Source organism: Galeopterus variegatus, unplaced genomic scaffold (assembly GCF_000696425.1).
Source record: "Galeopterus variegatus unplaced genomic scaffold, G_variegatus-3.0.2 Scaffold1411, whole genome shotgun sequence".
In the NCBI taxonomy this organism is placed as follows: Eukaryota; Metazoa; Chordata; class Mammalia; order Dermoptera; family Cynocephalidae; genus Galeopterus; species Galeopterus variegatus.
Genome location: NW_007727522.1, coordinates 154,786 through 167,609, shown reverse-complemented (window position 1 = coordinate 167,609; position 12,824 = coordinate 154,786). Strand labels below are relative to the sequence as shown.

Genomic DNA, 12,824 nt, shown 5'->3' with positions numbered 1-12,824 from the left:
CCTCGCTCAGCCAGTGAGCGGCCGGTCCGCATGTGGGATCCAAACCCTCGGCGGGAGCGCCGCCGCGCTCCCAAGCAGCGCACTGCAGCACTGCGCCACCGGGCCGGCCCGTGTTTTACATTTTTTATGGAGACAAAACATTTCTCTTTAGTAGGCATGAAGATTTTTTTTTTATTTCTCTTTAAGTTTCATGTACAGAAGTCCCTTTCTCATTGTTATGGATCATAAAAACATACTCACTACAGACACAGTGTAGATTAGAGAAAAGATTCCCACATTGGGATCAGAATAGCCATGCCAAGTCCCAATAATGCAAATAATGACATATTTTACATTGGACAGTTCTTTTCAGCACAGCTTTGTTGTTTGTAAAGTGGGGCAGGTTGACTGGATTAGAACCTTTATGATTTCTCCTAACTCTAACAATATTGTGCTTTAGGTTAATATTTTATTGTTAAAAGAAAAGAGAAGCCAGGAGATTGGGTCTTCAGTAAACATACTTTAATAATAATCAAGTTATCCAGTTGGCCAAAATTATAATTTTTTAAGAATCATGCAAGGTATCTATTAAGTCCCCAACATAGTGTCTAAATATGTATTTAGATTGTTAAATATAATGCTTCTCAAAAATGTTTTTTTATTTGTTTCTTCTCAGGTCCCCGACTGTTTCTTCCTTGTCCTATGGATGTAGAAGGTTCTAGAGTGTGGTTCATGGATCTCTGGAACTATTCTTTGGTACCTTATATTCTAGAGGCAGTGAGAGAAGGACTTCAGGTATAATACTCAATTTTTGTTCTTTTAAATGAAAAAAAAATCATTCTTTTAAAAGCAAAAAAAAAAGGCAGTGAGAGAAGGACTTCAGGTATAATACTCAATTTTTGTTCTTTTAAATGAAAAAAAAAATCATTCTTTTAAAAGCAACAAAACAAAACAAAACACATTCATTTCTCCGGGAATGTATGCAGAAAACTAAAGGATTGAATTATATAAATAGAGCAGTAAAGTTTTAAAGAGCAACTGGTATATGATACTTTTGACTGTTCTGATAAGAAATACAAAAATTCAAAAAAAAAAAATAATTCAAAAAGTTCAAGGAAAAATTGAGTTAAAAGATAATACAAATCCTTCCACGAACTATTTGAAGTCCCCATTTATGTAAGAGAAAGAGAAAGCACAGTTACCCAAGAACTACACATCTAAGGCCAAATTTGTTGCCATGGGTTTTTACAGTCTATTCTTTAATATTAGATAGCCAGTTAATTGCACAGTTCTTCCTCTTATGACACAGCCATGTTTACATGGGACTTGACCATGTACACTCATATCACAAAATTTACAAGTAGTTTTTGCTTGTAAGGTCTCTGTTTTTAGTACGTGTCCTTGTTTGAAACCCTTTTATATCACTGGAGAGATCCTTTACTATTTTTGAAGTACTGCTCTGAATTCTAAATCAGTTAGTTGGCCTTTTTATCTGTGACAGGTTGGTTAAGCATCTCTGCTGTTCCTCACATCTACTTTACATCACGAGGCCCTGCAACCAGCCCTTCTGTTTATTCTTAACTAAAAAGTGAGAATATATCACTAATAAGAAAACCTCGTTTAACAACATTTATTATCCCTTTTTCAATCAATCTTGCTATTTTCTTAAATTGGATTTGAAATTTCATGAAATTGTAGAATTGTAAAACTCCTTAATATTTATGTTACATAATCACTCAACTTATTGTGGAAAAATCAATCTCCTTTTCAATAACTCAGACAAGGTTTAGGCAGTTTTTGCTTAGGCATCTTGTTTTCTAGTTTTCACTTTTAGAATTAAGAAATAGTTCATGTTTTCCATGTTCTGTCATCTGTAATACCATGGTAAGTCTTATTTTACTATCTAAAAACTTTGTCATCTATTTTCCATTCTTAAATGCCTTTTACTCTTATGCTGTCTTTATCTAGTAGAATAACATGACAGTATTTAGAACTATTATCATGGTCCTGGTGAACATGGTGAATATTATGAGGCTGCTCTGAACCCTCAAAGATAAAGTTAAGGTCCTAAAGAATGCTGTTGATTGGTTCTACTCCAGATTTAGATAAACCAATTTCATGATTTTAAGGGTATGAGCCAATCTAGCCCCAGCAAGTGGCTCCAACAAAATAAAAGATTATAGCAATGGTTTTTATTTAAGTATAACATATTGTGTTTCAGGGTTCTTCTAAAAGTACTATGTTGCCTAGGATGTCGGTTCTCTCAATTTCAATCATTTATATTTTTAATAAAAGATTATAGCAATGGTTTTTATTTAAGTATAACATATTGTGTTTCAGGGTTCTTCTGAAAGTACTATGTTGCCTAGGATGTCGGTTCTCTCAATTTCAATCATTTATATTTTAAAAAAAATTTTATGAAAATTCATTTGCAATATTCTAGACATAATAATTTTAAAATTAATATTTAAATGAATTATTTGGGGGTTGCCCAGTTACTCAGTTGGTTAGAGTGCTGCATTGTAACACCAAGGTCAAGGGTTCGGATCCCCATACCAGCCATCTGCCACAAATAAATAAATAAGTAAATAGAATAGAATAAAATAAATGAATTATTTATTCTCTAAATACAGCTTTAGTATTAAACTATCATTCAAGTCTTTATACATAAAGGTCCTTGTTTTATATTTTTTTGCTAATACACAGAAAAAGCAGCAAGCTTTTTAAAAACTCAGAAAAAATTAAAAACAAATAATAACAATAATAATAATAATGCCAGCTGGCCAGCTAGCTCAATTGGTCAAAGTGCAGTGTTGTAACACCAAGAAAAAGAGTTCAGATCCCTGTACTGTTCGGCTGCCCAAAAAAAACAAGCTAAAAATGCTTGCCTTCCATGGATTTCATTTCTAAAACATGTATGGGTTGTTTCTTTATATTTAAATTGGTATTTTTTATAAAACACTATTCTGAGAATTATAACTCTATAAAGCTTCCATTCCAAAAGTAGTAATTGTTTCCCAAACTAAAACTGAGAGATACTTCAAAATTACTTTTGAAGAGGTATAAAAATGCCCCAACTTTTTTGCTATGGTTTTGTATGTTTAATAGCAGGCTAGTGTGAAAGCTGAATCAACCATGAGGTGAAGGGGTGGGAGGATGGGAGCAGGATCCAACATATGGGAGAGCAAAAAAATAAAACTCTATAGTGGGTAGACAATCCTCATTGCTATTGAAGGCTATGCTAGGCCAGAAAAGTCCATTGGCAAATCGTATTTCTGGAGTACTCAATGCATGCTTTCTGGAGGATAAGGAAACAAAGGAATCATATACATACAAACCATTCCTTTGTATCTACTTCAAGAACCTTGAATTGGAGGAAGATGCTGAGAAACAAAACCTGGTAGAAAAGACGAAACTCTGAGTTGAGGGGAATAAATAAATCTCTTTTCAGATGAAGGCTGATGCTTTGGTGAGGAACCATATGGGGAATGTTCTCTGCCAGATGTTCTATTTGGAAAAGATGCTGGTGATGCAGTGGATTTTGATTCTTCTTGGTGATTCTATCCTTTTTGAAATGTCAGCAGTCAATTCATCTCATTCTAAGTGCTTTAGATTTCTCTTCTTTCAGTTCTTTTTCTATAATATTTATTTCACTCTGAAGTACAGAGTTGGGCTTATTTAGCTTTGTATTGGACACTTCCAATTTTGCTGTCCTGAATGACTTATTAAAAGGCTGGCATCAGTTAATTCTAGACTTTCATGTTCTTTGAAGGTTGATTCTAGACTTTCAAATTCTTTTTTTAAAACAAATTATGCTTTCCAAGAATTCACATTTTTCTTCAATTATTTTAAGTTGTAGAGCAGACTATATGTTACATCCTCTATAAAGTAGGTTTTTCACTAAGAGAAAACTCCAAAACAAGAGAACTATTTAAAAAAATCTAACTATTGCTACCTTTGCTATCATCTCCTGAGGAAATGCACAGATATTAGGACTAGACTCTTTTTTTTAGGCAGGCTGAAAACTTTTATGTAACTTCTCCAGAGGAAACCCTAAAGACAACTCCAAGGCAGTCCATGAACTTTTCATGGTGTCAATATCCATATTTTGCTCTCATCTCACTGAACTAAAACAAGCCACACAGAACACCCATCTACCAACAAGCCACAGTATGTCATTTGAGACTAAATATGCACCAGGTATCCAGGATTGTCCGGGGTGGAGCAGGTCATGGGTGGATGAGTACAACATTAAAGAACTAGTGTGCTCATGGTAAAGCCTCCTTAATTTTAACCTTTCTTTCTGTGCTCCTTGTGGTCTTTTACTTTTTTACAAAGTCTCATCAACATCTATCTTCTCAGTGTGCTTTTTCCAGTTTGGTTTCAGCTTTGTTTCTAGCTTTAAAGTGCTCAGCATCTCTGGGATGTATTTTCTCTCTCTACTCCACTGCCGGTACTCTGCCTAAGCAGTATCATCTCTTTCTTTTTGGGCTCTTTGCCCCCTATGAGTTCTAGCAAAGTTCATACTTCAATTTTCTTTCTTGTTTCTAGCTTTAAAGTGCTCAGCATCTCTGGGATGTATTTTCTCTCTCTACTCCACTGCTGGTACTCTGCCTAAGCAGTATCATCTCTTTCTTTTTGGGCTCTTTGCCCCCTATGAGTTCTAGCAAAGTTCATGCTTCAATTTTCTATTTTTTTTTTTCCTCATGTACTAGTGACATTATACATAAACATCTAAAAAGAGCTTTTACAGGAAGCAATGGGAGAATTAGAGGAAGTTAATTGAAGGAAAATGCTTACCAGAGAAAGTATTCTTACTCTCAAAGAATACTTGAGTAGAGTGAATTAGACAGAGAAAAAGAAGTCTCTTTTCTTTTACTCATCATTTTTCCAAAGTACGTTTTAATAGAAAACTCTAGTATCAAGCATAGATTTTTTTCAGTCATCCATACCTGAAGCTTTTATGTCTCAACCTTTAGTATTCTCTTGGTTTGTAGAATTTGTAATAAAGATCAATGTAGTTAGTTATCTACATTTATTTATAATAAACCTCCTTTATATTCTTCCCCAAATGCTTATTTATCATGTATCCAACGTGTTCAGTTTTATTTTGTCCAGCTCTCAAGTTTAGAGTGAGCTGTTTAAAATTTGGAAAATTGTATATAGCCATTTAATTCCCTTGAGTTCTATCAGAACTCAATGTGCAAAAGAAACATTCCATGAGTAGTCACCTTTTTTACTGAATAGAAATGCATCTTACATGTGCTCCATATATGATCAACTTTTAGATGTATGGGAAACGCACACCGTGGGAAGATCCCTCAAAGTGGGTGCTTGACACATACCCCTGGAGCTCAGTGTCTCTCTCTCAGGAAGGCCCAGCATTACATCAGGTGCGACCGGAAGATGTTGGGTATGAGGGCTGCGTATCCACTAAGGAAGCCACAACCTCAAAGCACATTCCACAAACTGAGACGGAAGGGGATCCCCTGGTAAGACACCGATGTTTGATTCTTCCTATAAAATCTTGACTGCAGTGTCTGGTCATTAGTATTTAGTCATTTGTATCAAAAGTATGAATTATCCTAAGTCATATTTGAGATGGTACTGATATTAGTACTCAGGTTTAACTCTATTATCTTTGTCCTGCTTTCACTGGATAAAATTCTTAAATGAAAACCAAATATATATGCTTAAAAATAATCCAGAAACACTGGAACTAGCCTGAACTCTATGGCTGTAATTTTCCTCTTATTGTGCATTAAGTTGTATAAATGAATAAATAAATATTTAAAATATCATGACTCAATTCACTAGGTATTTAAAAGAAAACCAAATTTTGTTTTTAAATGAGAAAAACAAGAAGAGTATAATCTAATGTACACTTGGGGAACTAGAGAATATTTTATACATATTAACTAGCCTGAGTAAATTTAAATTAGTCTTCTGTTGCCTACAGTAGGAGGATAAAGTGACTTGGAAATCAAAAGCAACTTATTTTCCCTGCTCTGCTCAATTTGCAAAGAGTGTATAGTTTATTTAGTTTTAAAATTGCCAGAATAATTTGAATAAAAGTCTATAAAACCCCAAAATATAAATATTCTGAAAATATTAAATACATGGTGTTATTAGGAACAAGACTACTTTTTAATGTGTATTTTTATTTTTAAAGATTACTTTCTACATAATGGTATCAAATGTAATGTGTTTGTTAGACTACCATTCTGTATCAAAAGAGATCATTGGACTTGTACAACCAATGCAGGAAAAGGTACTGAAATAAATGCCACTATGTTACTTAAAACAAACACAAAAAAGGAATAATTAAAAATTATAACCTGTAACTATACTCAAGGATTTAAAATGACTTGACATTTTATGGAATGCTCTTGCACCAACAACCCAGACACATACATATCATCATCTCAGCTCATCATTCGTAACATTTTGGGACTTACGTGTGGAAAATATGGTAAGCTTTCAAATTGCTTTCCCCAGCAAAATGTATACCCAACAGAAAATTTTGCATACTATTTCAAGAGTTCCATAAAGTCACTGAAATATATGCATCAACTTAGAGTTCAGAGATCCTGTTTCAGATTTCTGACCTAGGCTATAAATTCCTTAAGGGTCCAGACTTATATTTTTATAAGTCCTTTAGGTAATACACAGTTATAAATCAACAATGATGGTGGAATTGGTCTGAATTCATCATAACCATGAGCATACACTAAATAATTGCTGATAAAGTGGTTAAAATTTGATAGAGTAAATGTAAGCTTTAGAGTATAGAGAGAGAGAGAGACTGTTGATGGAGACATTTGGCTTTTTGCCTTATTAGGTTTGAGAGGTTATCACCAACTTCTTTCATTTCATATCCTTATGTAGCTGATTCAATACATTCAGAGTTATACTGAAAATCAGATTGAAAAATATTGTCCTGAAGACTATTAAAATGATTTCAAAATATGTATGCTATATGTAGCCTCTTTGTCAGAAAGGCATTTTTGCTGAAATTGCTGATTACCAGTTTATCATTTATTTCACAAGCATTTATTGAACATACATTTTACACTGAACACACAACCATGCTAAGTTAACATATAACCAAGAAATCCTTTTTTAGATTTCTCTTTTCTATTGCTCTAAGTTGGAAAAAAAGAACAACTTTGATAAATTTATAAAATAATATAATTTGTGTGCAATAGGCAATATAGAAGTTATTACAATTTATAGAAACCATTAATAAGAAAACAAGTTTGCTACCCTCATGAAGATACATGCCAATTTTTCTGGGCTTTCTAAAATCGTTGAATCATTTATCCACAATTTGATTTTAAACAATTTTTTTCAACTTCTGTCTTTACAGTAGAGCTGCAGATCTATCAAAATACAGCATTGTGACTGACTTTTATTTTATACTACACGGAAATGCTAGCTGCCTTTCTCCCCAGGTGCTTTCATGCATATGTCACTGTCTAGAAAAACGGTACCATTCTCTTATAAGGCTGGGAAACTTGAGACAGCCGCTATCTTTCCAGAAGGTGGTTTTTGTTTTCAGTGATATATCAATCATATTTTAGCCAGAAATTCAACAACAAAAACTTGACAGTGATTCTTTTCCTATCCCTCTTCAAAAAATGCTCATGGTTGGCTTCATTCAGTCACCTCCTCTCGAGGTCAGCTCCTAAACAGCAGATGGTGCGCTCTGTGCAGCAGCTGGCTTCATTCCACTCCATCCCCTTCTTCTCTCCAGGGACTGCGTGTGTACGCCTGTGTGTGTATGAACACTCCCGACTTTCAGTTGCCATTCAATGCTTTCTGCTTCTCCCAGCCAAAAAGCTGAGCGGCTTGGCATACGTTCCAGAAATCAACCCAGATGTCCAGCTGTGATACAGTTTCCTTTCCAGTCTCCCTGCTGGAGCAGTATTCATTCACAACCCCAAATGAAAGAGTCATCTAGAGGCCCTATTTGTCCTTATGGTTTGGTGGTGTGGTCATGTTTGGGAGAAATAGTGTCCGAGCCAGGGGCAATGAGTGAAAATCTAAAATTGTTTTTTTGTTTCATTTGGATGGGTTGAGGCGGTTCTTCAGTGTGGCTCAGAGCCTTGTTTTGTATGGGGCGGGCTTACTCCATGCATCATCGCCTGCATGATGTTTCTTTTTCTTTCTTCAGATGAATATGCTAATGAAACTCCAAGAAGCAGCCAATTACTCGGGCACACAAAGCTGCGACAGCGATAGCACCAGCCACCATGAAGACATTTTGGATTCATCTCTTGAATCTACCCTCTAGAGGGTGAAAAAAGTTAGGGGAAAAGACTATGCTTTTAAAAAATGTTTTAAAATAAAGGTATTTTCACTAAACCACTGCCAGTATGAAAGCACCCTGTCAAGGGCCCTGACCCAGAGTTGTGGTCTCCAAGGAGGCAGCAGAACTAAGTCTGAACCGCCAAGATACCTAAATTGAAATGGAAGCTTAACTTTATTTTATTTCTAGGCATTTTTATATCTATGGAGTGATAGAAGGCTCCATTACAACTGGAAAGGACCCTAATGACAGGGCAACTGAATAGATTGCACACGGGATAGCCAAACTGGACTTTATTGTTTTCCTCTTTAAAAGTTTACAATGCAGACCTTTTTTTTGTCCCTTCCTTTTGTTTCCTCTGAGGGGCTCTTCTCCCCAGGCAGGGTCCATTCTTCTGATCCGTCCAACCTCCTTTGTGCCACATGGTGCTGGTCACAGGGCTCCAGTAGTGTTCGTGTTGTGCGCTCACCCCATTCCAAAACGAATCCAAGAGGCCGGGCCTCCATAAGCACAAATGGAATTGTGCAACCACCAGAAAAACACTACTGTGGCAAACTGGAGAAGTGCCAATTTAATTCTAACTGCCATGTTTTCATGATGTGCTCCTCCAACTTTTAGTGTATGAGTCACAGGTTTTATAAGGTTCTTTTTACCGCAGTGGTCTTTTTAAACCACCTGCCCACTCCCTTAACAAGAGTTTTATACCAATTACTAGTCAACACTGACAAAAGGCTTTTTTAGGGCTTTATTTGTTTGAGCCTTTTCAGTGAAAGAAGGAACATTTCCTATGGTGCTGTCTCACTGCCTTAAAACAGATTTCTACAACAGTTTAACAGTTGGTTTAAATCCTAAACCATTGGTAATTTCCACTGTCTTTTCATTTACAACCAAGCAACACCAGTTAACACAGTAGCCTCATCTCTACATATCTTTTTTATTTTATTTTATTTTTTGAAGAAAATGGATAGGAGAAAGATCAGTATTTTTAACTTGTGAATAGTTTGCTTTGCCTATCCTCCAAAATATTCAAATAACCCAGAAACCCTCTTTGACCGTCACCTCAAATCTGAGACATGTGGCTAAATTCCATCCAGTTCTAAGTGAAAGAGTTTCAGAAGGTGGGAGATTTTGAATTCGTATCCAGCAGAGCTGGAAGCACTAGATGCAGCATGAGCACAATTATTTGGCTTTCCTTCCCTATTTTTTTTAATTAGTTTTGACGCATGTTGTTTTGATTGCTATTGTTGTACATGAGAAATTCAGCATTAATGAACACTGAAGCAGTAAAGTCACTGTGGAAGAGGAAGCGTTTATACTGTAAAAGAAGGTTAGATTTGCACAGTCTACTGGGTAGGTATTGTAAATAATAATTTTTAAAACTTGCACAAATCAAAACACAAACAAAATAGTATTTTATCCTGTTGGTGTTAAGAGGTGTTTCACTTGCTGAGATTTCCTGTACATTGCAAACAAATACAGAATGCAAACCCTCAAAGCTGTTATTATCTGGTGTGTTTGTCCTGTATTTACAGTTGTTATGACTATGCAGGAGCTATCAGTGCTAGAGTGAGCATGCTTCAAAACTGTACATGAAGCCAATACATTTTTGGATAAGTAAAACTGTCTGAAAGTACATCTGTCGTGGCAGGCTTTAAAGAGAGTGCATGAAAACTGATCAGAGTCATTGGAGAAGTTACCACCACACGCAGAGGACAGATTTTAAGTTTATTAAACCTAAGGGCTAGGCCATGGTGTAGACTTGTTCTATGCATGTGAAAATGTGTTACTATTAGGAAGTGTTATTGGTGCTACTCTCTGTGACCACTCATGGGTCAGTTGCTATGCTAGGCCATGGTGTAGACTTGTTCTATGCATGTGAAAATGTGTTACTATTAGGAAGTGTTACTGGTGCTACTCTCTGTGACCACTCATGGGTCAGTTGCTATAACAACAACAACAACACAAGACATCTGTGCAGTTTTCAGAGCATCACTAAGTGTATAGGTCCTTACACGGTGCTATTGCCCTAAGGGAAATCTGAACTGAACTTATGCACATAGAATTGTCACCCTGACTTTGAAGCCTCAAACATGGATCAAGTCTGTTGTGAAACATCAATATATGTAGCTGGATGAGTGACTAGTTGCCCTTGTAAAATATGTGATTTAAGAAAATTGCTAATCTTTCCCTGCCATTTTGAAAAACACAGTCCAAACATGAGCATAAACAGAATTTCCTGCAATACATCCCAGTAGGTCCACCTAGTCTACAACTTAAACTAGTTTGTGAAACATTTGTCTGTATACATTTTATATTTTGTACATTTTTGATGTAACATATCATGTAAATAGGCAGAAACAAGTGAAATAAATCATCTGAAAAGTTTTGTAGTCTTTGTAAAGCCCCAACAATAAGTACTTGGTGTCAATGGACTTAACTGGATGATGTATTTTCTATTGGTTTATTGTTCCTCTAGCTTGTAAACCAGCTTGCATATATTTTTTTGCAAATGTGCACCCTGTATCTGTCTAAATTATTACTTTGCCATTAAAGTGGAATTATTTATTGACAACAAGGTGTGGTGTCTATGTATGGAGAAAAACCAAGTAATTATGCACCAAGAAGTGTCAAGATTTAAAATGTTGTTTGCACTACTAATCTGCCATTGATAGGGATGTCTGGGAACTTATGGGTATATTTTATATACATCATAGAAAGGGACTCAAAGCTTTTTAAATAAGTAAACAAACTAAAGGCAATAGATACATCTTTTTAAATGGAAGTTATTTATTCAGCAAATATTTTTAGAAAACTGAATAGCCTTCCTAAATAATTAATATAAAATGAAATGTTGATATTCACTAAGTCAAATTAACTCATTAAATGTTTGTTTTTATTCCATTAAATTATCTTTTGACCTTTTAGCTCTAAAGATGGTTTTAAAGAAAAACAATTCTTTGGGTGGTAGTTTGTTTCTTAATAGAAAAAATTACAAAAAGAAAAAGAAACTCTCTTTTAAATTATAATTTCCTTTAAAGTACCTTGGGCATCTCTTTAACCCCAGTAATTAGAATGTGAATTTGTATGGTATAGGTAGGGCTTTAATTCTAAACGAAGGAAAAATTTTGAATTAGAACAGTTATACAGCAAAAAAAAACAAAAAAAAAACAAAGTATTAGGTATTAGTTAAAATGGATCCATCATCCATAATGGATTACAACAGGTGCATCTATTCCTTCACTCAGTTTGGGAGATACAGGAAATTTCCACAATGCATCTTATTCAGATAAACATTGAATTAATCCCAAAATTTATTTTTTATATTTTTAAAAATTTTTTAAAATTAATCCAAAACTTAAATATGATTCTGCTAACTGCAATATATTAGGCTGCATAAGTGAGTCCCAACCCTGTCATTCTCTGTGTGATCTTAGCCAATTCACTCAAACTCTGCATTCCTTAGTTTCCACACCTATAATCATTATAAAATGATGATAATAGTATCCACCTCTCACAGATTATTGTGAAGATCAAAAAGGTTATTACATGCAAATGCCATGAACAGTGCCTAAACTTCCATAAATTGTAGCTGCTTCAACAAGCATTATATTATAATAATTATTAAATATTCATTATTCTCTTTTCAAACATTCTTGAGAACAAAGTGTAAAAAAATTAACTTATTTTATTAATAGTTTTTTTTTTTTTTTCCTTTTTGTCTTTTTCCGTGTCCGGCAATGGATCGCAACCCTCAGTGTCGCCCCCGTACCGTACCAGACCGGGACCGGCAATGGGATCGCAACCCTCGGTGTTGCTCCCGCGCCTCGCTAAGCCAGTGAGCAGGAACCGGTCTGTATGTGGGATCCGAACCCTCGGCGGGAGCACCGCCGCGCTTCCCAAGCAGTGCACTATAGCAGTGCGCCACCGGGCTGGCCCCTATAATAGTTTTTTTAAAGAATGTACCAACTCAATTTTCTCATTTATAAAATGTAAATGGTGATAGTACTACCTCACAGAGCAGTTGGGAAAACTGAATTTAGATCTGTAAGACATTTTTTTTTTTTGTCTTTCTTGTGAAAGGTAAGGGGATCGCAACCCTTGGCTTGGTGTTGTCCGCACCACGCTCAGCCAGTGAGCGAACCGGCCATGCCTATATAGGATCTGAACCTGTGGCAGGAGTGCTGCTGCGCTCCCAAGCGCTGCACTCTCCCAAGTGCGCCACAGGGCCGGCCCTGTAAGACACTTTTAACAATGACTATCACTCAGGAAACTTTCAGTAAATGTGAGCTGCTGTTTTAACACTGCCAATATAACAAGTTAATAACATCAGTAGTGTAACAAATATTCTCATGATTCAATTTGTAAATGTATTCAATATAATATGAGAGTTTTATTAAAAGTATACCTCTCATTCAGTTTACTCATCTGTAAAATGTGATTATTATACTATCTAGTCATAAGATTGTTTTAAACACCATTTTAAAATAAGTAAAGCACTCAGAACGAAGTTTCTACCACATCTTAAATGCTACCT

The 12,824-nt window shown here is 35.4% G+C and overlaps 1 protein-coding gene across 1 annotated transcript in view; it reads left to right on the top strand.

Moving 5' to 3' along the window:
- NAV3 (neuron navigator 3) overlaps positions 1 to 10,862 on the top strand; it is a 241,905-nt gene extending 231,043 nt beyond the window's left edge. Inside the window, exons 31-34 of the mRNA XM_008576825.1 lie at positions 656 to 774; positions 5,268 to 5,471; positions 8,156 to 10,035; positions 10,139 to 10,862. Of these exons, the coding sequence (XP_008575047.1) occupies positions 656 to 774; positions 5,268 to 5,471; positions 8,156 to 8,275 (443 nt within the window). The 3' untranslated portion in view covers positions 8,276 to 10,035; positions 10,139 to 10,862. The remainder of the gene's footprint in view (positions 1 to 655; positions 775 to 5,267; positions 5,472 to 8,155; positions 10,036 to 10,138) is intronic.
- The last annotated feature ends 1,962 nt before the right edge of the window (positions 10,863 to 12,824 follow it).